This window comes from Dioscorea cayenensis, chromosome 16 (assembly GCF_009730915.1).
Source record: "Dioscorea cayenensis subsp. rotundata cultivar TDr96_F1 chromosome 16, TDr96_F1_v2_PseudoChromosome.rev07_lg8_w22 25.fasta, whole genome shotgun sequence".
Taxonomy (NCBI): Eukaryota; Viridiplantae; Streptophyta; class Magnoliopsida; order Dioscoreales; family Dioscoreaceae; genus Dioscorea; species Dioscorea cayenensis.
In genome coordinates this window covers 23,227,689-23,253,674 of record NC_052486.1, presented here as the reverse complement: position 1 = coordinate 23,253,674, position 25,986 = coordinate 23,227,689, and the positions used below count along the sequence as shown (strand labels likewise).

At 34.0% G+C, this 25,986-nt stretch overlaps 6 protein-coding genes across 6 annotated transcripts; 2 read left to right on the top strand and 4 right to left on the bottom strand.

Moving 5' to 3' along the window:
• Positions 1-826: 826 nt before the first annotated feature.
• LOC120279216 (E3 ubiquitin-protein ligase Os04g0590900-like) lies at positions 827-2,413 on the top strand. Its single transcript, XM_039286088.1, has one exon. The coding sequence runs from the start codon at positions 1,167-1,169 to the stop codon at positions 2,277-2,279; it is 1,113 nt and encodes a 370-aa protein (XP_039142022.1). The 5' UTR covers positions 827-1,166; the 3' UTR covers positions 2,280-2,413.
• Positions 2,414-4,346: 1,933 nt separating this feature from the next.
• LOC120279217 (transcription factor bHLH96-like) lies at positions 4,347-6,493 on the bottom strand. The gene is given in 4 exon segments (XM_039286089.1): positions 4,347-4,662; positions 5,360-5,794; positions 5,884-6,018; positions 6,020-6,493. Coding segments are annotated over 4 exon segments (897 nt in total). The 5' UTR covers positions 6,245-6,493; the 3' UTR covers positions 4,347-4,560.
• An 890-nt stretch (positions 6,494-7,383) lies between these two features.
• Positions 7,384-13,020, bottom strand: LOC120279221 (uncharacterized protein At4g17910). The gene is made up of 18 exons (XM_039286093.1): positions 12,915-13,020; positions 12,775-12,838; positions 12,626-12,677; positions 12,469-12,542; positions 12,316-12,390; positions 12,119-12,196; positions 11,931-12,020; positions 11,593-11,666; positions 11,245-11,332; positions 10,444-10,570; positions 10,246-10,350; positions 9,358-9,487; positions 9,233-9,284; positions 9,109-9,153; positions 8,815-8,913; positions 8,571-8,725; positions 7,940-8,004; positions 7,384-7,740 (listed from the first exon to the last, which is right to left on the bottom strand). Exons 1-16 carry the CDS (start codon positions 12,962-12,964, stop codon positions 8,576-8,578), a joined length of 1,353 nt encoding a protein of 450 aa, XP_039142027.1. The 5' UTR covers positions 12,965-13,020; the 3' UTR covers positions 7,384-7,740; positions 7,940-8,004; positions 8,571-8,575.
• Positions 13,021-13,701: 681 nt separating this feature from the next.
• Positions 13,702-17,048, bottom strand: LOC120279220. Its single transcript, XM_039286092.1, has 3 exons — positions 16,718-17,048; positions 15,216-15,302; positions 13,702-14,135 (listed from the first exon to the last, which is right to left on the bottom strand). Exons 1-3 carry the CDS (start codon positions 16,997-16,999, stop codon positions 14,016-14,018), a joined length of 489 nt encoding a protein of 162 aa, XP_039142026.1. The 5' UTR covers positions 17,000-17,048; the 3' UTR covers positions 13,702-14,015.
• Positions 17,049-19,168: 2,120 nt separating this feature from the next.
• LOC120279219 (abscisic acid receptor PYL10-like) lies at positions 19,169-20,597 on the top strand. The gene is given in 3 exon segments (XM_039286091.1): positions 19,169-19,421; positions 19,423-19,896; positions 20,421-20,597. Coding segments are annotated over 2 exon segments (636 nt in total). The 5' UTR covers positions 19,169-19,217; the 3' UTR covers positions 19,855-19,896; positions 20,421-20,597.
• A 949-nt stretch (positions 20,598-21,546) lies between these two features.
• On the bottom strand, positions 21,547-24,513 carry LOC120279218 (mitochondrial carnitine/acylcarnitine carrier-like protein). The gene is made up of 3 exons (XM_039286090.1): positions 24,322-24,513; positions 22,400-22,791; positions 21,547-22,215 (listed from the first exon to the last, which is right to left on the bottom strand). The coding sequence occupies exons 2-3, from the start codon at positions 22,789-22,791 to the stop codon at positions 21,723-21,725; spliced, it is 885 nt and encodes a 294-aa protein (XP_039142024.1). The 5' UTR covers positions 24,322-24,513; the 3' UTR covers positions 21,547-21,722.
• Between the last annotated feature and the right edge of the window lie 1,473 nt (positions 24,514-25,986).

Here is a 25,986-nt window from a genome sequence, read left to right as displayed (position 1 = left end):
AAACACCATCAAACTCATGAGACAAATATTCATTATTCAAAGTTTATCATTTTCTTTATAATGTTTACTGTGTTTAATTTATCTTAATGAATAAGATTTAATGACTTATAATTTTTTTAAACTGTTAAAAAAAATATATAGATATATAGATATAGTTAATAGAGCAAAACTATATATATATATATATATATATATAGTCATTAAAATCCATGGTCTTCCACTTTGAATCAATTTCCTTCCTAACAAATTAAGAAGATCTAACTTAAGCCTATTACAAGAAACTACTTGATTTGAAGTAAATCAAATGATAAAGTGAAGTAAAAGAAATTGTATAACAAAGCGCACACACACAGAGAGAGAGAGAGAGAGATGATTCCTCTTTCTTTTACTTGTTTGAATGCATTGACCAAGAAAGCAACTTGTTTGACTGAAATTAAAGCCAAGTTATTGTTCCCTCTTTAACTATTCTGCCTGAAACATCTCTTTAACGCCCTCTAAAGCAAAATAAAGACACTAATCTTGAAATCAGAAAAAGAATAACCACTAACCACAAAACATGTGAAATTAAATTTGAAATCATAAATACCAAACAAAGATGCATAATAATAATAATACTCCCTATTGGTCATGTCTCACCTTGAAGACAATGAAAGCTCTCTTCCCTCTCTTTGTTGTGATAAAACTTTTATATATATATATATATATATACACACTACCATCCTCCATCTCCCAACAATAACAAAACATCATTCATTAATTAACTTCATTAGAAAAGAACAACCAAATAAATAAATAAATAACCAAATAAAAGGAAAGCTATAAAAAAAGAAAAGAAAAAAATATATATATATAAAAAAAAAGAAAAGAAAAAAAGGAGACAAAGTCCTTCTCTCCATTTCTCTATTCTTCTCCCACTAGCCTTTGCTTTGAAATCAAGCACTTTGTTCTCTCTCTCACTCTCTTCTTCACAATTCCCAACAACTAAAAACACACTCTAACTATGATTTCCCACCACCTCCCAATTCCCAACTCAACTACCTTCAAAAGTCATGTGTCAAGCCTTCTCTACTATTTTGCTTCTAATCATTTGGCTCTGAAACTCACATAGATCTCTCTATTAATTTGTCATTCTCTTACTCTTTGTCTTTGTTTCTCATTTTGAAGAGATGGGCAGTAGTGTAGGCAACCAAGAACCATTGATACCATTTGAACCAACAAAAGATTGTTCTCAAGGTTTCTGCTCCATTTACTGCCCTCAATGGTGCTACATAATCTTCCCACCACCTCCTCCCTTCTTTTCCGACAACGACCAAAGCTCGTCGGGGAGGACCTTTTCACCTCTTGTTATCACAATCATCGGTGTCCTTGCTAGCGCTTTTCTTCTAGTTAGTTACTACACTATCATCTCCAAATACTGTGTTAGTTTCAGCACTCTTCGCCGGAGATTCCACCGCCGCCTTCACGTTGGCCCTGAAGGTAATATTGAAGAAGATGTAATAGGTGCTTCTTCTCGGAGATATGAAACTTGGTATAATTCTCCATCAAATGGTCTTGATGAAGCATTGATCAATAAGATTACTGTGTGTACATACAAAAGAGATGATGGGCTTATTGACTCTACTGATTGCTCGGTTTGTCTCAGTGAGTTTAGAGAAGATGAGAGTCTTCGGCTTTTACCAAAGTGTAACCATGCTTTTCATCTTCACTGCATTGATACTTGGCTCACTTCTCATTCCAATTGCCCGCTTTGCCGAGCTAGTATTATTTCAGTGAATCAAATGCCACCACCTCTTCAGTTACCGGCTCCACCCGAGCCTCCTCCACAGCCGGAGAGTAGTATTGAGCTTGCAGTTGTGTCAATTGGAGAATCAAACACAAGAGAAGAACAAGAAGAACAAGAAGAAGAGGAGGAGATTAATGAGCCGAATAATGATGCGGCAAAACGTAATGAACAAGAGGATCATGATCACAAGATTGATGTAGACAAAACAGATGAAACTGTTCAAGTGATTCGGAGATCATTCTCTATGGATTCTTCATCATCGTCGTCACACCGTGGTCGTGTCTCTATCGCTGATGTTCTCCGGCTGAGCATCGACGACGACGAGTCTCAAGTGCTTGAATTTGCAAGACCAGAGAATAAGGGAAGCAGTAGCAACAGAATAACTAGAGGGTTGCATTGTGTGATTAGTCCTGTTCCAATGAAGAGATCATTCTCAAGTGGGAGATTCTGCTTCACAAGGAATGCAAGGGAGAAAACTTCAGTTCTTCCTCTTTGATTTTGAGAAGTTATATATATATATATATATATATAAGATCAACCAATTATGTGTTCACTATGAAAGGTTAAATGATCTTTTATGTTGTGGGATTTTATTGAATGAATGTGAATTTGTTTCTTTTTGTTTGATAATGTTTTTGCCCTAACATATGCTTGAATCTGTTCTGCCACATTTTTAATTAGCTGTGATGCTTAAAATTTAGAACTCCAGGAAGTTTCACTAATTCTAACATATATATTTTTGTGATTATTTTAAAAGTCTAGCATCTATTGTGCCTCAAATTAAACCTTTAAACTCCAACATACAAGACTCAAATATCTTATCGTTCAGCTATTATTGACGCGGTGACAAAAGGCAAGCCTCAACAAGAGGGAATTTAGAAAAATTGTGCTAAATAACAATAATAATAATAATAATAATAATAATAATAATAAATAAATAAAAAAAGATTGGAGATCACATTGACTTGGTTTTGAAGCTCAGAAGAAATTATTATGTGGGTGAGGTAGTAGGTAAGAGTCCATATCAAGCATTGAGGAGTTGGATGAGATGGCACTAATGTATTTATATAGAGTACTAAAATAGTTGGAGGATTAATATGGGTGATTTTAAAAAATAATAATAAAATTATATTTTTAACCATGTAGTTTACTGTTAGTAGTTAGTCACTAATTCTAAAATTTTAATTTTGATTAATTAAATTGTGTGCTTTTTTATTCATTGCAATCAGTGTTTTTTTTTTCCTTCAATTAATTGTTAATCTCCATGCAATTATTATTCTCTATATTATCTACTCTAATTCTTTATTATTTTCATCTCTTTGAATATATGATATTATTATAATTTTTTTTAATCTTGTAACCCTTATGGTTTCACATGGGCCACCATATACAATGCCAGTCCACCATGTGTGTGTGTGTGTGTTTGAAGAAAATGTTTAAATTTGCAAATGTATGTAACATGAACTTGCGAATATAAAATTTTTTCCTTTTTTTAATTTTATTTTATTAGTACTAGATTGATTTCTATAAATTTGATCTCGATCAACCATGTTTTATTTCCAAATATATATCCAACCAATCACTACTAATGGTTTTTGGGTGGGGGGAAGGTATTAGTCTTAATCAAGTCATTATGTACTCGATAAGCTAATGTTCTAGATTTGATCTGTATTAATGCTAAAATGTGGAAAATTTACTTAACTAACACATTAATACCAATGGATTAAAAAAAAACTATTAGTCCAAATCAAGCAATTATGCATTTAATAAGCTAACATTCTATATGCCTCACTTTGTCAAGAAGGCCTTGTTCACCTAATCTTACTTTAGTTTCATATTATAAGAAAATTTTATAACATAAAACAATCAAATAAACTCTGATAAATGTTCAATCTATGTATGATTAAGGTTTAATTGCTGTACATGTCTCTGTAATTATGTACTTTCTGCCTTTTTAGTTCTTGCAATATTTGTAGGTACAATTAAGTCCTTATATTTAGTCGAATTAGGTAATTTTAGTCCTGCGGTGTAGATGAACAAGTATAAATTGCAAGGAATTAATTATACCTAAAAATATTGATGTGGACTAATACAACCCAATTCGACTAAATATGATGACTTATTTGTACCTAAAAATATTATAAGGACTAAAAGGGCAAAAAGTACATAATTATAGGGACCTTTATGATAATTAAACCTATAATTAATAATAGTATTTATCAATTTAATTGATTTAAATGCTTAATTATACATTTTGTATTTTAATTTGAATAAGAAGTTTGGTGAGAAGAAAAGTAGAAGATGGTCTTCATGACTTCAAAAAAACATATAAGTTTTAGTCTATGTGATGTATTAAGGCATGAGTGCAAGTATAAAGTCTTCTCTATTTTTTTTAGGAAGTAAAAAATAATAAAATGATTAAATCATTCAAACGTTTAGATTAAATAAATATTTGAATATAATAGAAAAATCTTAAAATGATTTAATAATCAAAACCTTTTCATGCCTAAGACTTATATTATACACAATCACAAGTGGAATCCAAATCTCAAAGTGGAATCACTATCACAAGAGAACGAGAGCCGTTGATTTGATAGCCATTAACAACAACGTTTGAATGATGGGCCTTACATTAAACTTGGCCCATTGAGAAAAAAGAACAGTGGAAGGCCTATTAAAATAAAAGCAAAGTGGAGGCCCATAGAATCACAAAGGGGAATATTCGAGATTCGTCGCACGTGCAAAAAGCTCAGGTGATCACGTGACCACACAAACTCTCATTGGCTATGAGCGGGTGTGACTGCTTCAATAAGAGAGAGCAAATGGTGCACCGCGGCTGCGATTTCCTCTATCGTGGTCAAGACACATCCCTCCTCCACCTGAATCAAATCCCCAAATTGATTTCAATTGAATCAATTAAAAAAATCAAATCAAATCCCATCTCTCATCTTCTTAATTAAATTAAATTACAAGTTGATTTTTGCTAATTTAATTGAGAGAATTTATTCCCAAGAATTTATGAGAAAAAAAAAATTGAGCTTTGACCTTATGTCAAATCAGTGATGGGGCATAAAGTATGATGATGCCCATCACAAAAGAAGAAATAAATAAATAAATAAGATTTTTTTTTTTAAAAAAAAAAAGTTCTCAAAAGAAGGGATAAGACTTGAATGGTGGTGTAACCAAACTCACATTTTGGTCTATTTTGATTGAATCCAAACCCAAAACCAAAAAAAGGGCTCACACTCAATAGACCAAGAGTCCAATCATAGTTCTCATATGATTGGATAGTCTAATAAGAGATTCCAATCCCTTGGAATTCCAACTTCCAAGAAAATTCCAAAATTTCCCACTCATACTTAATCACTTTAATTAAATAACACTAATCACTCTTACTTAAAAAGCTAATCACTGGAATATCTGACACTTTTTTCTCAATTACCAAGAAGACATTGATTCTTCTCACTGATCACACAGACAAACATACTTACATTGGGAAATCCACCCTCTCTAATAATAATAATAATAATAATATGAGAAATTAAACCCAAAAAAAATACGTATAAAAATACGTACCTTTGTACTGAGAGAGTAGAGAACCATGAAATCCAAAGAAGTGACATTGAGATGGAGAATGGTGAGACTGAGAGCTTGAAGACCAGCAACAAGTTTGACAAGTTGGCGAGGTCTTCTTGGTGACAAGATGCGCAAATTAGCATGTGATTCGATTAGAGTGACCTCAATGTCGGCCAATGCCGGAGTCCGATGATGATGATGAGTCTCCGGCGACGGCGGCGAGGGAAAGTAGTCACGAGGAGCATGGAATCTTATGTACTGAGGGTAAGTGAAGAAGTCTGAAAATGGTGGCAGATCTAGTTCAGATTTGTTCTTGCTTTCTTCCAATTCTTGTTCTTGTAAAACTTTTCTTTTTTGAGCTTCAAGTGATTGAAGCAGTTGTTCAAGTTCTTTCACAAAATCTATTGCTCCTCCAACAATTGATGCTTGGTCTCCCTGTGTCAAAAATCAGGCAGAAGAAAGAAGATGAATGAGAAATCTAGACTTATATATATATATAGATTGAATAATATATGTAGGTATACCCTTTGAATATAGCAATCGGGCATGAGAGAGCGGAGAACGGAGAGATGCTCGTTCATTTGACGGCGGCGGTTGCGTTCGACGGCAATGTGAGTCATTCGTTGGGTTTCGGCTTCTTCTTTGTTCTTGGAACTCTTGGGCTTTTCGCCTTCTTTTTCTTCTTTGTTGTCCTGGTTTGATATCCGGTGAGGTTTGTGTTGATACAAACTCACCGGAAAAACTAAGCACACTGTTGTTGTTATTGTTGATGTTGTTGATGTTGTTGTTGTTTGGGAAGAAAAAATTTGTTGGAGAAGCAGAAATGGTGTCGTAGATGAGGAAGTTGGGGAAGTCATTGGAAGTGGGAAGAGCTTCAAGTGACATTGTTGGTTACAATGAGATGAAATTAACAAGTGAAGAAGACAATGAGTAGTTATATAAGAAGGTGACACGTGAGAGAGAGAGAGAGAGAGAGAGAGAGAAAGGGGAAGGGCTTTTTGAGAAACAAGGAAGTGAGGGAAAAAGGGGGGAAGTGGAGATGGAGCTGAGGAGGTGGAGGTGGTGGTGGTGGTCTCTTGGTTTCCCAAATCTATAGATCCTGTCAAAAAGACTGCAGATGGGCAAATGATATGATAACAAGCATTTTATTTTATTTTATTTTATTTTTTTTATTTATATACAAAAAGAGGAAGAAAACAAAGAAGATGGAAAGAGAGGAGTGATATGATAAAGCAATGGCTTGGTACATTTTGGGGTTAAGATAGAAGAATACTAGATGAGTTGGGTGAGGGAAAACCATGTCCACTGTTTCAACACATGGTGATGTTATGTCATATATATATATATTATTGTTATTATTTGTTATTATTCATTGGAGTTGATGTTCTAAGTTTTAGGAGATGGGAAGATTAGGGATATGTGGTGAAGATTAGAATGAGTGAATTTGAGAGATGTCAATAGTAGAGGATATATGTCTATAGAGAGAGAGAGAGAGAGAGAGAGAGGGTGTAAGTAAGAAGGGGCTAAGGTTCTCTTGGTCTATGGTCCAACATGTCAGAGAATCCATGTGACACCACCACCTCGGTATGCATGCACATCAGACTTCATCACAGAGAGAAAGAGAGAGAAAACATCAAACTTATTTATATATTTATATATATTGTGTATACAGTGAAATAAGTACATTACATTAGAGGAAGAAAATCTTCCATACACCTGTTCTGTATACAAAATTTAACAAGTATAACCCCAACTATTATGAGTCAGCATCTAGGTTTAACAAGTACTTTAATTAAAATTAATACTCATTGATTTATGATAATAATTTAACCATTACCTGATATGATGGGCAATAACAGAGTTTGATATTTAATACATTTGTGTCAATTATTTAAATTTTTTTCAAAAATGTGTATTTTGCTATGAGAAATAGTACAATGGAAACAAATTTGATGACCAATAAAGATTTGGTTGAATGATTTGTGCAAAAAGAAAGAAAAAAGTATAGCTGAGCAATTAGCATAAATAAGAAACTGAGTACTTGATTGGGTGAATGAACAAGAGTGATAATGACAGTGTATTTTAAAAAATAGACAGAATAATAAGAAGGAAACAAAGAAAATCACTGTAGAAGTTACAAAGGGTTTCTGAGACATGTGACTCAGTGATCTAAGCATCATTTGGGGGACCAACACTCAATGGCCCAGAGCTCTGCAGAGTCTTTGGATTTGCTATTGCTCTGGATCATGAATGGTTGGTGGCAATGGTGTCTCTGCTTTTTGATATCATCTCCATAAAATCATGTCATATTCCTGCTCATTTCCCTCGCCCAAACGGCACTTGCCCATGTACTTATTTAGATAGTGTGTGACATATTTGTACTGCTAACAAAGAAAAGGTCAAGTATGTGTCATATGAGAACACGGGCGAGTACTAACAAGAAACTAATCTTATATTACTTGGCAATGATAATGTATCACATGTTCATGTGTGACAAAGAATTATTATCAGTCATTTGTTGCAACAGTAACTTCTTCAATGGTAATTAAACAAAGAAGAGAAAGAACAGAAATGACTTGCCAGAGAACTTGGTTGTAGTTGTGTTCAATCTCTCTTCTACAGCTCCTCAAAGAATTAACCTAACCCTGTCAGACAATAGATCGTTCAATGCGAAAAAGACGACGTAGAACTTGAATGCAGAAAAATTCAATGAACCGCATGTTTGAAATAATCAAAGAGATTTAATGTTTGTGCCATATTCAATTTCCAATTATCAGAACGGTGTGGACAGCTGACATAAAGATTTCACTGTCAAGAAGCTAAGAATGGGACAGTTCCCAGCACAAGGTTGGGCCATCAATGGAGTAAGAAAAAGAAAAAAACATTGGCTTGTACCTTGAAAAGGCATCTTGTAGGGTAAACAACCAAAATATCAAATAATAAATGCTTTCCCCGTGATCATCGAGGCATTAGAATCATTTGGTAAAACAAAAACGGGACTCTTTCAGATCTAAGTGTTATCTCACTCAACATGATGTCTGCAATCTATATTATTATTGACAGAATGTATCCAGACTATACAGAGAAAAGGGAAATCAATTAAGACAATAGAATATATGTGACCGATCTTTAAAACATGTGCTCAACTAAGTATTGTAAAATTAACGACCAGAAAAACAAAAATAAAGAAACTATAACAACATGGCACGACCTTTACTAAAGCGCAAGCTTCACGCGGGAAAACCAGAGAATGCAAACTATAGCAGCCAAAGCAAAGGCATATCCTAACAAGATACCCAGAGCTATGATCGAAGATGCTGAAAGGGTATCAACATATAAGTTCACCACTCCGGTTAATATGTTCGCCTGCACTTAGAAAAAGATGGTTAAAATCATAGGCTATAAGGTGTTCACACATGAAAAGAAACAGAGAAAAAAAAAAGTATTTAACTCACCAAGAGAAATGACCCTAGTAAATTCTGATTGAATGCTGCTTCAAGCTCTAAAGGTTTTCTCCCAGGAATAAAATCAGAAAGCATGAGAATTGATAGAACCTGAAAAAGGTTTCTGATCATAAGCTCCATAACACATTCAAACTGTTTAAAGTAAACAAGAATTTCCAAGTTCTTCATTTGGATAAAATTTTTAGAGTACCCATCATGTTGACATAAATATAGCATCACGGCAAGTTTGACTGGTATAGTTCTTTAAACTAATGATACCAGAATGAAGTGGTATTACTCATTTACCTGGAAGTTCTGTGCTAGCACCAAGGTGACATATGCAAAATTGCACTGCACGAAAGAAAAAAACCTACTACTTACGAATTCAAAGAACTGTAAAACAACAGTAAGACTTCATTTAAGGAATTACCATTCGACGAGAAACTCTTTCTACATGATTGTTCAGAACAAGGGTCAATAACCTGCCCAGATGCAAATCAACATAAGGCTTACAAAAAGGAATTTCTAATGTAAACGGCATAAGGAAACTATTACCACATCAGAAAGGAAAAGGTGCAAACTCGTAGTCTTGTCCACTGAAAATTTTCATACTTAGCTGATGCTACATTTCCAAAAAATAGACTGTGCCCTAAGTTCACACCAAGCAGGTACATGCCCCAGTATCCTGCAATATATATATCCACAAATTGTGAGAAAAGAAATTTGAAGGACCTAGAAGTATGTTTTGCAACCACCAAGTGATTGGAAATTGCAAAATCAAAGGCCTAATTCAAGAAAAGGAAACCTAACTTACAAGAGGGGGTATGCTTGTCAGTAGGTAACTAAGTTTAATCTTTAAATTGACAAAGTTAACTAAATGAATAAAAGCACAAAACCCAAATGAATATATAAATGAATATCTTTACAAATGAGAATCTTTACATAAAAGCAACTTACATTTACCAAAACTCACTGGCATAAATTAATTTAAAGTTCAAAACTTCCAATATTTGTCCCCAGAAATTAAAGATAACAATATGCAACAGGCCACGAATAAAATGAGAAAAAATAAGAATTTGTATTCAGGGAAGCAAGTTGGCATGTTTGTGAAAATACAACTCTCATTGGCACACAGTTATAATAATTTCCACACAACTGAAGAAATTAGCCACAATACACATGTATGGGCCACTACGGTAGAATTGAATAAGGGAATACTGAAATTAACAAGTTCATCTTTTATTTTAGCGGTTGCTAGTAGAGCATAATATAAACAATCTAGGTAGCTCCCTTGGCATTTCAACATTGAAATACAGAAGGACTAGGCACTGAGTTGCGCTGGGCTATAGTCTCATCAACATAACTTTTCCTTCTACTGTGAGTGTGAGGTCAGACATTTAGAAGAAGCAATAACATGAAAAATGTTTCTAGAAGGATACTCACCAAATATACTAAAAATCCCTTCTTTGTTCTGGCTAATATAATCCAAGGCCCTTTCATTGGAAAGCAGATACACACTTAAGCCACTTCTCAAGCATGTTTGATACCCTGAAATTGGACAAAAAATAGATTAATACAATAATAAAATGACAACTTTAGGTTATTGAACAACATCCTTAAAAGCATTAATTGAATACTTACCTCCGAGTATCAGCAACCCAAACATTCCACAATATTTAGGATGGATATTAATCATGGATGCTAACATAACCACTCCAGCAAGAGTAAAAAAGAAATTCCAATGAACACCATATTCTCCCACATGGACCTACAACCATTGATAAGAAAAAGATGCACAAAAAAGAGATTCATAAGAAGAAAGAGGCAAATAAAAACTCGGTGCAGAAAACTCCAGTATGGCTAAATGGAGTTTGTCAATCTATGGGACTCTTGCCTAAAATGTGAATATGGATTATTGATAGACAGTTGAAAATGCAAGAGACAAATAAAACTTCAGTGCAGAAAACTTCAATATGATTAAATGGAGTTTGTCAAGCTGAGAGACTCTTGCCGAGAATGTGCATATGCATATATCTATGTACATATAAATGTACTGATAGACATATGACAAGCAAAAACTTCAGTATGGCTAAATGGAGTTTGTCAAGCTGAGGGACTCTTGCCTAAACTGTGCATATGGATTATTGATAGACAGTTGAAAATGCAAGAGATAAACAAAAACTTCAGTGCAGAAAACTTCAGTATGATTAAATAGAGTTTGTCAAGCTGAGGGACTCTTGCCTAGAATGTGCATATGCATATATCTATGTGCATATGCATACCTCTATGTACATATAGATGTACTGATAGACATTTGACAAGCAGGGGGTGATGGCAACCAGATATCCTCTTCTACAGATATTGCAAGTCACTTGCTCAGAATTTACATTCATGTGCTTACAGTTGTAGAATCATCACGTAAAACAAAGGAAAGAGCCACACCTGATAATCTGCACCCTTTGTGAAAATGAGCCGGCCAAAACCAAGGACTACAAGTGGAATTACAGACCGAAAAGCAGACTTCAAACTTCTGAAGGGGGGAAGGTTGAAATGCATGAATATTAGTACAATGGTGCAGGCTATGCAGGCATCAGGGAGTCAATCAAAAGATTGTTCACAATAAAAGATTACATTGCCTATGCATAGCAGATCACATTTCTATTTTCAGTTTTGAAATTCATTAATTACCACAATCAAGATCAGAAGTTTTTATCTTTTATCTGTAAGACCATTTTCAGCAAAGAATTGTTTTGTACTATTAAAATCAAATGAATGAAAGGCATATCTCACACTGGCTGGGCAAAACGTGCTTGTCTGGAAACCAATGCATTAGCCACAACAAATGAGCCCACCCCGAGATCCATCTGTTAAAACACATATATTCATTCATAAGATACATCACATTTGATGCGTTTTGCATAAGACCTGACACCAACAATTCAGTGAAATATTAAAATGAGAGCAAAGGCAATAGAATGATATCATGAAGCTCTTCAACTAGGACGACTGATCCTATTTACTTTCTTTAGTTTATTTTACTTGGGATCTATTGCCAGCAGGATGAGATCACCTAGTTTTGTACATAAAAAGAGACCTACGAACATAGATGACTAATGAGAAGTACTTACCAGACCAGTACCATAGGTTTCTGTCTTAGCATATCGCCGAGGAAAAATTCTGAAGTCAACAGCCAATATGCAAAGGCAGGTCACAACCACCTATTTTATAATAAGAACCATCCTTCATTATGAGAAAACAACATTAACTCAGATGAAAAAATAATTACAAGCTATGCACATGCGACAACTATAAATACCACTGAAACTCGGTATGAGAGAATGGTAGCTCTAATAGAGGACAAAAATTGTGATCCTTCCTTTAAAATGAGAAGCAGAAGACCTGTACCCAAGCATGAAGTTTTAAATACTGCAAAACAGCAGAGTTCTTTATGAACTACAGTATCTAAAATGATCTCATTCAATATAAATAAAACAATTAGTTAAGAACAAAATACCTTCTTGATAAAATGCAGATAAGCAATAAAACCAACAACAGAAGTGCAAAGATATAAACCCAGTCAGCAAGAACCTGCCACAAAAGATCAAAGTTATAAACTTTTTGAACGTTGAATGAACAAGCATAAATTTCAAACAGCAATGCACCTACAGTGAATATAAGCAGAACAGGCAGAACAACACAGATGAAATCCATAGTGACAGTAGTTAAAGAGCTTCTCCAATCTACAATTAACAGAAAGAAACAAGTAGAGTCATTTCCAATCACTTGAAACAATTCTTAATCTCATTAAAAAAATGAAAATTACTTTTACTTTCGGCATGCCCGAAGCTGCTCCATTGCCGGATAACAACCAAAGCCTGAACAATAATCCAAAGAACAAGTCGAGAAATGCTTGTAAACAGTAAAAGATGATCCAAAAATTGCAAAAATGAACAAATTAGGTGATTGAATTACGGGAACGATGGTGGAGAGGGCGGCGATCTCGAGCATCGAAGAGCCGGTGAGATTGCTGACAAACCTGGTAAAAATCATATGAAAAAGAAGCAAAAGAACTGAATCTACAGCAGAGAACGAGATCAAAATAGAGATGGTACTCTTCTTTGAGGTGTTTGTTGGGATTCAAAGGCTTCGCGATGAGATCCATGGCGGAAGAGGGATGGAGGGAAGGAGAAGCACCAGCGGAGAAAAGCCTCGGAAAGGATGACCCCAAAAACATATAAGGATTTTTTTCTTATTAACCCCTAAAAATTATAAAAATTTGGTAAACAGAACCTTTATTTACGAGAATACTTTTCTTTATAGCACCTTAATTAATTTGTATTTACTTTCCTGCCCATTTTTATTATTATTTTTACAATATAGAGTAAATGTGCATACGAGGGTCTCATGTTCTCTCCCAAACGAACATGTGTCTCATGTTATCTCCAGAAATGAACACCAAATTAAATATTAATAATAGATGAAAAAAACCATTAATTTTACTTTTTTTTTAGTAACTTATATAATATTAAAAAAACTCAAAAAATATTTTTTTCCCACAGATTTTCCCTCTTTAATAGTTTTTAAATATTTCGGCTGTATTTCCATCCTCGAGGGCATGAGGCATGAGTCTTAGCCCAAGGGATAACAAATGAAATAAATTTTAATGAATTACATGACATTTCAGAAAAGCGGAGGGAGTGGCAAGTAATTTCACTTCTCGTGCATGGTATGCATGTACTTCGTGAAAAAAAAAATTTATTAAAAAAAACTGCTCATAAACCACCCTTTATATATAAAGACAATATATTTTAAAACATAAAAAAAAAATAAATCTAAAGACGTCCCTATAGCAACCGTTAAATCACCTAGATGATTGATACTCATATGTATATATATGTATACATATTGAAATTTAGATTTAACTTATATTTATAATAAAACAACAATCGTTGGATGATGAATGTTGTGGGACATCTCTAGATGATTGATACTCATATGTATATATGTATACATATTGAAATTTAGATTTAACTTATATTGAAATAGAAATACGAAAACCAAAACATTTCCTGAAACTAGTAAAGAAGTGTAATAAGTAAAAGACTCGAGACTTCCTGCACTCATCTGAAATTTTCGGCCGTTCTAAAATCTACACTTACCACCACTAATAAAATCTCAAAAACTTCCCATACAGATATCTTCACCATGGTAATTTAGGGTCTAGATTTTCTCAAATCCTGCCATCTACTGCCTGTATCTGATGCATGACAATGTCCTAACAATCCAGTCCAGTTTTTGCAGGGAGCCGTAGCATCACAGACGTAGCAATAGCACTGCACCAGTTAACAAAAACTCGCAATCAGAATCGAAAATTCTCAAGCATATAAAAACTATGGAGTTTTACATAATTATTGGGTATGAGAAAGAATCCAATTTCTATTCCTTCACTTCAAAGAGACAAAATAGTAAAACATTTGGATAATAATTTATGCGAGATACAAATATCTGTCATCAAAGAGTCTTCTACTATATATCTACAGTAATGAATCTCTCTACCTGCATCACCGCTAAAACCGCAAAGTTGCATGCCTCTAAATTGTCCATTTTAAGTGCAGGTTGGCAACAAAATGATCTGTGTGTTTCTACAAGACAGAACATTTACTGTCGAATCGATTGAACCTCGAAATTTAATCAACCCATAGTTTGTCAAATATCAGAAACTTACCTCCTGTCTCTTTGACAAATGAAAAAAATTGCCATTGCACATCAATGTTAAAAAGCATCAGTGAAAGGACATTCTAATGATTAAATTAGGAGTCACCCATTTACTATGACTGAGAAAAGGAGAGGTGAAAGATCAAAATTTCCACTTACACCAAAAACCGAATGGTATGAGTGGGTACAAAAATCCGTAAAATTATGAGCAGCATTTAAAATACTCAAAATATACTTGATAAAAATGGTCAAACATTGTAAGAGGTTATCTCAAGAAAAATTGTAAAGCTCTAAACTTCTAATAGACAACAATTTCAGCATTGAGCTATATAAACAATATGATCTGAATAAACTAAGGTGTAGTTGAGCAAGCAAATACCAAGACATAAGTGTTGAGTAATAACCAATCTTTATGGTTTTTGTTTGCACAACTATTTTTTTTGGTGATCTAAAAAAAATCTCTAAAATGGACTCATTTTAACTATAATTAGAATAAGAAATGGCTTCTCTCCTTTTCTCACCATCTCCTCTTACAAGTTACTACCACTTACAAGTTACCACCTGGAAATTTTTAATGAAATTTTAGCTACAATCTGACGCAGAAAAGGATACACATATATGAAACAATACATTAATGGTCTTCAACATCAATCTGATATACCAACACTGAAAAAAAAACAACAGATGAGAAACCATACCTGTTTGCAGTAGCTCTCATGGGATGTCTTGCTGAAGGGATATTTCACACATAAATGCCGTGAGTGAGGGAAATCCTTGCAAGCTACCTACAAACATATTTTGCAAGGTACTTAATCATTTCAGTTAAAAAAAAAAGAAATTGAACAGAATGCCAAAAAAGGATTTTTAAAAAAAGCAGCAGACTGGACAAATTCAGAATGAAGCTTAACACTCAAAATTAATTCTTGCAACACTAAAAACCCAAAAACCAAATAACATGATAAAGTATAGTCATATCTGATGCATCAATATCATCATTCATCAATTGAGCTTTCTACTTCCTTGCTCGTCTTTTTTATGAGAGAACAAGACATGGAAAACACCAAGCACAAAGCAAAACAAACAAACAGCTATCAACATAAAACATTTGTCAAGAAAAACACTATTAAGACTTCTAAAACTACTCAAGTTTTTAGAGTGCAAACTTTATCTTCAAAGTCATCTAATTTTTCAATATCATCATCCTCATCATCTAAGCCATAGCTTCAACTCCATCAGTAGTTTTAGAGTGCTACTTTTACTGTCTTTTCAATTTTCTCTAATTAATTAGTTAATCATTTAATTCACTCATTATTTTTTTTTTAAAAAAGCAACTATACACTTAAATCACCTAGTTTTACTCCCCTTAATTTATTTCATTCTTTATTAGTAAGTATGTCTTTTTAAAATCACCTAGTTCTTGCTCTTTTAAATTTATTTCTTTCTTTATTAGTACATATGCCTTTTGTTTTTAAAATCACCTAGTTTTTCTTCCCTAAACTTATTTCTTTTCTTTATAAGTAAATGTGCCTTTTTTTAAAAATCACCTAGTTTTTCTCTTAAATTTATTTTCTTCTTTGTTAATAAGTGTGCCTTTTTAAAATCCCAATTAACACTAATTGAAAGCATTAAATATAGAGCCGATAGCAAGAAGAAAAAAAACAGCCTTTTTTATGCCTAGCATCTGGACAAAAGGGGTCCTGGGCTAGCCTCATTGGAGGTGCCTTGCCCGGGGGTGTTGAGGCGCTAGAGCCTTGCCTCGCCTCGTCTACGCACCTAGACGAACGCCTTTCTTGCTTTTAATAACACTGTTTGTCGATCAAATCCGCAATCTATGAACTTCTGAACATGATGCTCTAATTAGACAAATTTAAGCATTCTTCCATAAAGCCAAATCCATTTTCATTTCATGACATTCTAATGCAACTTAATCACAAAAACGACTTTTTTTTCTCTTCTCCAACGACAACTCTCATCTCTTTGTTAATCTCTCAATCAAATTTGTAATTCTAAAATCCTAACCCTAACCATAAGCTATGATCATCTTCTATGCAAAATCAAGTCGTGCTTGAGTTCTTAAAATCTATTTTCTTCGTTAATTTGAATCTAGTTGAAAAATTGTCTGAAAATTCAATCTAGTTTTGAATTAAACCAAACATCATCAATAAGAAACCCTATAGAAGAAAAAAAGAAAAACCTTTACCTGGCCTCGTTCGAAGACAATGGAGACATCGTCATCTTTCTCTTCATGCAAGGGATTCATCTTCATCAACGCATAACTGAGATTACACCCAAGGATGCAGCAATCATCATCGTCACCGAGCTTCTCCTCCGCAGTCTTCACCTCCACACCCGAGAACATCCGCCATTTCTCCCTTCTCGTCCGCCTTTCACCTTCCCTTTTCACATGACGACGATGATAATCCTCTTCTTCGTCGGAGGAGAGGACCGCAATCACAGGCGGTGGCTTGCCGTCTCTGGCCATCGGAAGCCGGCGAGGGTTAGCGAGGGTTTTGGAGAAAACCCTCGAGAGCCTTCTCGATATCAAACGCTTGAGGCACGTGCGCCGCGCGTGATCTACAGAAAAAAACAAAACAGTCGCAATACCCAAATTTTTTTTATTTATTATTATTAATAATAAAAAAAGAGAAGAAAATTCAAAACGTATCGTTTGGTGAATAAAATATATATGAAAATAGAGCTTTTTTTAATTGAAAAATAATAATTAAAATTTAAAAAACGTTTTTTTATTATGTTTATAAAATATCCTGTATTATTAAATTTATTATAAATATTAAATATTACTTATAAAGTATAAATTTATTATTTTTTTAAATGATTATAACTGAAAATATAATAAAATCACATCAATAACAAATATATATAACTTTAAAGTTATTTAAATATTTATGTATAGCAATCTCAATATAAATTAAAGGATAATATTTGGGATGATATATTTGTAATTTCATATACTAATATACCCCGAAGAAATATGACTCTATTTTCATATATATATATATATATATATATATATATATATATATATATATATATATATATATATATATCTATAGTTTTTTATTTAAATATTCTATCATGCATATATATATATAAATTTAAGATTGTATTAATTAAACCAAAGTTCTATGTAATTTATGGAAGTGGATAAGCTTATTTAACCATTTTCATATTTTTATCAATTTTTTATATTCTTGTAACCATTATCTGTAAAATGTCATCATGCAATTTTAACACTTCTAATTCACAACCGAACATGCATTTTCATTTCATTAGTACTCTTTTGATCTAAAGTTTAAATAAAAAATAGAAAAAAAAAAATTATTATTATGTATAAAAAGAAGGAATATTCCTAAATCCAAAAAATTAACTGTTTTCATTGATGTAATAAGAATTTTAATTTTATAAATATATATATACACGCAATATGCGCATTATCTCAAAACAGAAATGTTTGATAATATTAATGGAAATATCATGTACGTAAAACAATGGATACACGCATGCTTCTTGTCCTTTCTTTAGGGGATTTGATGACACTAAAAAAAAGTTGTAATTCTAAAGCGTTGATATATTATTCTTAATTGTCAAGTTGAAGATATTCTCACATTTTTTAATGTTAAAAAAATAATTAGCATGGAGGAACAATCAATAAAATATATGGCATATTTCCCTAAAGTTGTACTCATTTTTTCATTTTAATATTGTGGAATTGAGTGGAATGATATCTTGATTTAAATAAACACAAGTGATTAGTGCTCTGTTTGTGTGCCCAATTAGTGATAAGAGAAACAAGATTCCATCTAATTGGACTTCCATAACAATTAACAAATGAATGCAAAGAAACAAAGCTTAAAAGTTGATTAACTTTAGATAATCAATGGTTTTATTTTATTAATGAGCTTCTTATTTGTTGATGAGCTCTTAATTAGATGAAGGATATTTTGGTCCTTTCACAATTAACCATAGTTATCAGTGGAGCCGCATTCTGTTGCTTTCCATGCATGTCATGCTCCACATCAGCTCCTCATCACTATTACATTTTCTTTTTATTTTTTATTTCATAAAAAACTAATTTTTATATAACATTATTTATTCAAAATAATAATAATAATAATAATAATAAATTAAATCATATATCTTCCATTTTAAAAGGATATTTGACTAATTGAAGCAACATTTATTTAGTATTCAAAGCAAATGTATTACATCATTCCTCCATGACTAAAGCATTGACCAATTTTTTTAAACATTAAAATAGCATAATTAACCTTTCGTATTCTTCATAAACTAATTTTGGAGTTTCAAATTATTTATTTAAGTATATTTATTTTATTCATTTTATTGAAAAGTAAATTTACATGATAGAACAGTTCTGAGAGTTTAAAAAAAGTAAATAAAAATTAAAAGCGGGGCTGACATGCAAAAAAAAAATATATTTCTTTAATTAATTTATTTATTTGGCTCAGCTGAGTAGAGTGAATCCCTGTCGGCTCGAAGCCGACCATCGCCCTTAGCGAAGCCATCCGACTGACACGTGTCCCAATCTCCGCCCCGTTTTGCAATTTCCACCCCTCCAATGATTCCAAATCTCAAATTCCAACCCTCCTGAGAAAACGTTTTCTTTATAAAATGAAAACAAAAAAACCAATTCCCGATCTCAGAGAGAGAGAGAGAGAGCAATGGAGGGCGGTGGCGGAGAAGAGAGCTTGAGATCGGAGGAGATGGAGATTGCCGGAGCTCCGGCAAACCTAATGGAGGAGGAGTACGAGCAGCTAAAGCCCACGATCGAAGCTCACCATCAGTATCGCGTAGGCCCTGGGCGTTGCTCCTCACTACTCACCCAACGAGTTCGTTCCCCGGCCTCCGCCGTCTGGGCTGTGCTTTCGTCGCTTCGATCGGCCTCAGGTCTACAAGCACTTCGTCCGTAGCTGCTCCGTTGCCGTCGAGGCGGATGAGATCACCGTCGGCTGCCTCCGAGAAGTCAGCGTCATCTCTGGCCTCCCGGCGAGCACCAGCACCGAACGCCTCGATATCCTAGATGATGATAACCTCGTCTTCGGCTTCTCGATCGTTGGCGGAGAGCATCGTCTTCGGAACTACCGATCAGTGACGACGGTGACCGAGTTCCGTGGAGATGCCGGCGAGATCTGGTCCGTTGTTTTGGAATCGTACGCTGTGGATGTGCCGGATGGGAACACGGAGGAGGATACGAGATTGTTCGCTGACACTGTTGTGAGGCTCAATCTACAGAAGCTGGCTTCCGTAGCGGAGACGGCGGTGGTGGCGGCGGCGGAGGCGGCGCCGGCGGAGAAATGAGGCTGAGCCGTCGTGGAGAAGAAGAAGAAGAGCTTCAAACCGGTCCTTTTCTAAACCCTTTTTTTCCGGTGTCTTTTTTGGAATAAATATTTTACCCCTGATTTGCGTACAATATTACGGAAAAGCCATCGTTTACTTTTGTTTTGAAATTTTGAATTTCGGTATTATTCTGCCCAAGATTTGTCCATTTTTAATTTTTTAATTTTTTTTTTAATTTGCGCTGAATTAATTAGTTTGAGAAAATAATAAAAAAATAGTTAGATTTCTTTTTTTGGGTTAGTTTGTGGAATATTATAAAAAAAAATAAACAAGATAATTTTTTTATCTAATTAGATAGACAAAAGATTTGAGTTCTCCACAAAATAAGCAATTTTTACTAGAAAACAAATGTTAATAGATCAAGAGGTCATTGACATATAAATTTGTTAATAAAATTATTTATTTTAATTTTTTTTCAATATAATTTTCATGTGTGCACAAATAATTAAAAAAATATTTCCAAAAATATTTATTATCATATGTTGAGTAATAATTTAAATAGTAATTGTTTCGATCTCATAATGCAGGAATATTGGAATGCACAGTGATTAAAAAAGGGACGAAGATTTGGGATCATTAAAAGCTCAAATTGTTTCCATTTTTTTCTTAAAAAAGAAAGAAATGTTTCATTTTGATATGGAGTCTTCCAAGTACTTGGCTCCATTTAGTATCTGTTTTTTTTAATCCTTTGCATCAACTCATTAATTCATAATCTTCAGTTCCCTTCATTAACCAATTTTTTTTTTTCATTGAACATATGTGTTATTTTTTTTACCCACCAATTTCTTTAGAGATCACAGATTTTAAAATAGTCCTTAAAAATATAAAAAAAATTTTTAATATCTTAAAAAAACTAAGTCTCTATTTTTTTGAACTAACTCTTAGAAGCCACATTTTAAATTAGTTCAAAACCGAAACAAAATACTAAAAACTCTGTAAAAAAACTTTCTTGAATTAATCATGTATATAAACTTTCAAAATATAAATAAACCAAGTTATTAATATTTTTAACAAATAAATAAATCAACATTGCATTAATCAGAACAGAAATGTACAGAATAAATAAAAAATTTATATCAAAAGAATAAAAATTACTGAGTTATATAGATATAAAGAAGGAAAAAGAAAAAGGAAAGGTTCATACATGAATGCAGTTGCTTTGGTTTAAGGATTGAACCAATTGACAGACATTTGGTGGAGTCCACACTCAATAACTCATAAGTTATATATATATATATATATATATAATTCATATGATTTCCTTTTTTAGTATATTTCATGTTTCCATTACTCCTCTTTTTCAGCAATCTTTAACTAAAAAAAGAGCAAGGGTGCAATGGAATACATACATATATATATATATATATAATAACAGCCCCTGTTGTGCTTTTTATTATTATCATTCCAATTATTATGCATATACACCCTTCAACAAATTTATAATTACATCTTCACAATTCCCAGACTGTCAGTGCAGGCTTTGTCAGTTGGCCAACTGGATTCTACTCAAAAGCAGCAACATCTTGCATTCATAGCCCTGCCAAAACTTATAATTGCATACATAATGAAAGAAGATGATATCAAATTTTACTTCTTATCCTGCAGAAAATGATAAATCTTAGCAGTTAGTTATCACAAATTTGCAATACAAGATGAAGAAGAAAATAAAACATTATTCAATGGCTAGCTATGACAGGAAAAACAAAGACAACAATGAAACCAAAATGTGTCATGATACCCCTGTTTTGAGAGGAGATTACATGATGAATCACAAATGAGCAAGAAATTTCAGAATGCAGTGACAGTGAGTTTGAGCTCATCATCCCAAACTAGATTTTCGTCACTTCATAAGCCAAGAAACAAGCAGCATTGGCCGGAATACTGCGAGCCATTGCAGGCCCGAAGCCTCTATAAAGGCCTTTGACGCCTTCAGATGCGAAAATCTTCTTGAAGGCGTTAATAGAGCCCGAATACTTTGGATTCTTATAGTCATCCACCTGAATTACACTCTTTACTACGTCAGTCGGATACACTATAGCCCAAAATGCTGCACCAGCGAGGCCTCCAGCGGTCATCAAAGAACCCCTTCCTAGCCCGGAAGTGTCTTTGCCCCCTGCGAAGTATTGCTTCAGGGCTTCATACACGCCAAACATTGCAGCATTTCCTGGGACTTCTCGTGCCAATGTCGGTACAAGGCCTTTGTATAAACCTCTTAAACCCCCTTCGGCCTTAAGAACATGTTTTGCCACATCCATTGGCCCTCCATACTTCACTGCTCCGGTTGAGGAGGCGGATCCTGCTAGAGCACTCTGTGCTTGTAACCTGTTTCATAGAGTAAGCAAAAACCGAAAAGTAAATTAACATGAACCAAATGAGTTGTTGTTTAAGGATTGAAAACTTAATCCACATAATGACAGCAAGTAAATAACAACATACAGACTATATATATCCATTGAAAAGGATTAAAAGCTTAACAAGTATAATTGATAGCATGCATGTCACAGACCTGCATTTTATGAGTTCTGTTGGGCATGCCAGAAAAGAAACTGCAACACCAGCTCCTGCACCACAAACAATCTGCTGGTTCACTGAGAGCACAGCGCCAGGTTCGGACCTCAGCAGTGCCTCCATCTGACCACGGACAGTAAAAAGAACGGCATTGAAAGCTGCAACAGTGGCGAGCGGGGCTCCCATCCCTTTGTATAAGCCCCCTGGGCCTTCTGCTGCAATTGTTTGCTTGACTGCATCGAGTGCACCGGCATACTTGGGAAGTTGCCCAGGCAGTGGTGCAGGCTGGCTTTGCAGTTTGACCTTGATAGTGTCAAAGGGGTGACCGACAATCAATTGTGCTGCCCCTCCAATAGTGCCAGAAGTTAAGTCCTTTGCAACTTCTCCCATCTTCAAGAGTTCAAATGTCCAAGTAAGTGTCTTTCGCAAAGTGCCATTTTTCAGACGTAATAAGCTCATATTTATTCAAGTTATGGGAAAGCACATGCAGGAGTGTACTTGTCCTATTAAGTACACTGGAAGATTATTTGGTCCAATGATGAATGAAAAGGCTCAGATATACAAAATTTTATCTACTTTGGAGATGACCATGCAACTTAAAAATTTATACTTGACCAATAGCATGTTTGAAATGATAATTAGCAACTGAAACTTTGAGATGAACAATAAAGATGAAACAAATGCCAGAGCTACATGCTAAAAGAAGGAATGTGAATGACGACCAATAGCATCAAGCCATTTTCTTTTTGCGCTTGCAATACCTTCATTTGAAAATGATAATGCTTGAAATGAAGACCCTCATGGAAAGCAACAAAATACTTGTGACTCTCTTGAAGTGGAATATGTAACATTAATTCATCTAAATTAATCATAACCTCTTTGTGTCAAGGAGAACAAAGACAAAGACCATAGAACTTGGCATTGCAACATAACTACCTATGCTATTTACCGAGTGGGCATATATATACAAATAGATTTGAACCAGAAGACGCCAAATTATCTGAAGGAAAAGTAAAAGGGACTAAACACTGCAAATAGAAGCAAAGTATTAAAACCTCTGATGAAAGATTTCGTAAACATTCCAATTCAGCCCCTAATTTTTTCTAAATCTTCCAACTCATACTCAACGGGGGGCAGGGACCAGTTCAGAAGAAATGCAAGATATGTTTCGTTTATCAGTGGAAAACTATTACGAATCTGGGAAAAGAATGATAATCTTGGCTCCCTTTTCAAAGAAAATTCCAAAACCATTTTACATATCAGGTTGGCAATGTTCCAGGAGAAAAATCTAATAAGAAGCTCACAATATTTTTGCAAAGGACAGCAAGAAATCAAGCTCTCTCACAACATCATCTTAAAAAAAAGCCCACGTTTTAACAAAATCAAACCAAAAGATTAGACATGCCTCTCAATTGAATAGTTTCTCCAATCTCTCAAACTAATAATCTTGCCTCTCTTTCTCAAAGAAAATTTTAAAACATTTTACACATCAGTTGGCAACGTTCCAGGAGAAAAATCTAATAAAAAGCTCACAACTTTGTTTGCAAAGAACAGCGATTAATCCAGCTCTCTCATACCAACATCTTAAAAGAAAAGCCCATATCTTTTGCTTTTCAATCCAACAGATTCAAACCAAAAGACTAGACATCCCATCTCAATTGAATAGTTTCTCCAATCTCTCAAACAAATACTCATCACCAAAAACCTCATCATAAATCACTAGATGAACCAACGAAAACCAATAAAGGCGCCGCCTTTCCCAAAATCCTTGAACTAATAATCACAGATTCAAGTGAAAGAATAACAAAGAATCACCAAGATCCAATCCAACATGATTCAAAAACACAAAACATTATGATTGAAAGAAAAAAACATAGAAGAGACAAAGAGAAAGAAAGAGAGAGGAGAAAAAGGTATTACCAGGAATTTGGGGATGAGTGGTTCTTTCAAAATCCTCCTTTTCTCAGTGGGGATGGATCCAATGAGAGGGAGAGAGAGAAGGATGAATATATAGAGGGTGAATCGGAGAGCACCGTGGCCATGAGCTTCCAAAACGAGATGATGAGGAGGAGTTGGAGATCCACCCACCCCCCATTCAGTTGGCTTGGATTCCTATGCAACAGAATTGCCTTGGTTTCTCACTCTGGAGCACCTTCATCCACCATCCATTTTTGCTTTGAGATTTGTGACATCTCATCCTTGTGGTTTAACATCACGAAGCATAACAGACGGTGGATGATACTCATTCTCTCATGCTAAAGCACGCGCCGCCATTCATTTTACTTGGACATCTGTTGGCGTGTCGCCATGTTTTCCCCCTTTTTTTATTTTATTTTGAAATGAACAGAAATTTATTTTGATAAAATATTTTTTACATTATAAAATATACCGTAAATCAAAATAGCTCTGAATTTCATGAAGGTGGAGATGATCCTCTATTGCTAGCAATGTTTTTAAAATCGGATCTAACCGGTCAGTGTCCCTTTTTCACAGAGAATAGAGAGATGAATTGATGGTCCTAGTTCGGGACTGACGGGGCTCGAACCCGCAGCTCGGACCGAAATAACTGGCCCATAGCTCGGTCCGGTTTTAGTATAATTGTTGACCGGTCAAACCCAGCCAAACCCGTAAATTATTTAAGAGATATAGATCATTTATGACTTATTTTATTTTATACTTTTATTTTAATGATAATTACGATCAAATATAAGAATTAAATTAAGCATACTTAGTTCTAACTTTGTTTTGAATTTTTTTTGCTCATGTCTTGTCTCATCCTCACATAATTAGTAATTTAATTAGTGGTTTAACTTATGTAGTTATCATCATCCATTTATGATTAATAGATTAAAAAACAAAAAGTTTAGGGAGTTGTATTTGTTGCTTTATCTAGATTAGTTATTTGAATCTTCAAATGATTTTGATAAAATCATGATATTATGATAAATATTTAAGATAATTTATAATTAAAAATATGATAAAGTTTGTTATTATATATATATATATATATATTTATTTATGATGTCATCCGATCTAGAATGGCCATCCGATCGGATCGACCCATGACCCAAATATAAGACCGGTTCGCTATCCGGTCCGATTTTAAAAACATTGATTGCTAGACCACCACATCCACCAGTTGTTTTACTCTATGATCCAATAAAGATGCTCTTATAAGGGCTTAGTGCATCACAAAACATATCCCACTGGAATTTTTTTTCTTTTTTTTTTACAAAGTCGCTTAAACGGAAAGAGGAAACGAGAGATATCTTCACTCAAAACTCCCACATAAATATTAAATATAAAGTATAATCTGAGAGGTTCAAACTTGAGACCTCTCTTACAGTTCCTATATCTCATCCGATTCACTCATATGAATTTATTTCAATAACAACAAATTCATGTAGTTCAAAAACCAAAAACATTTTTTTTTAATTACAATAATAATAATTATTATTATTAATAATAAATAGACCAAAACGACATCTGGCTTTAAGGATCACCTGTGGCATTTGACCCATCCCACCAAAAGGCCCAAAAAAACAGTGGTGGAACCAACACAGGTAATTCTCCAAAGGGTAAGGA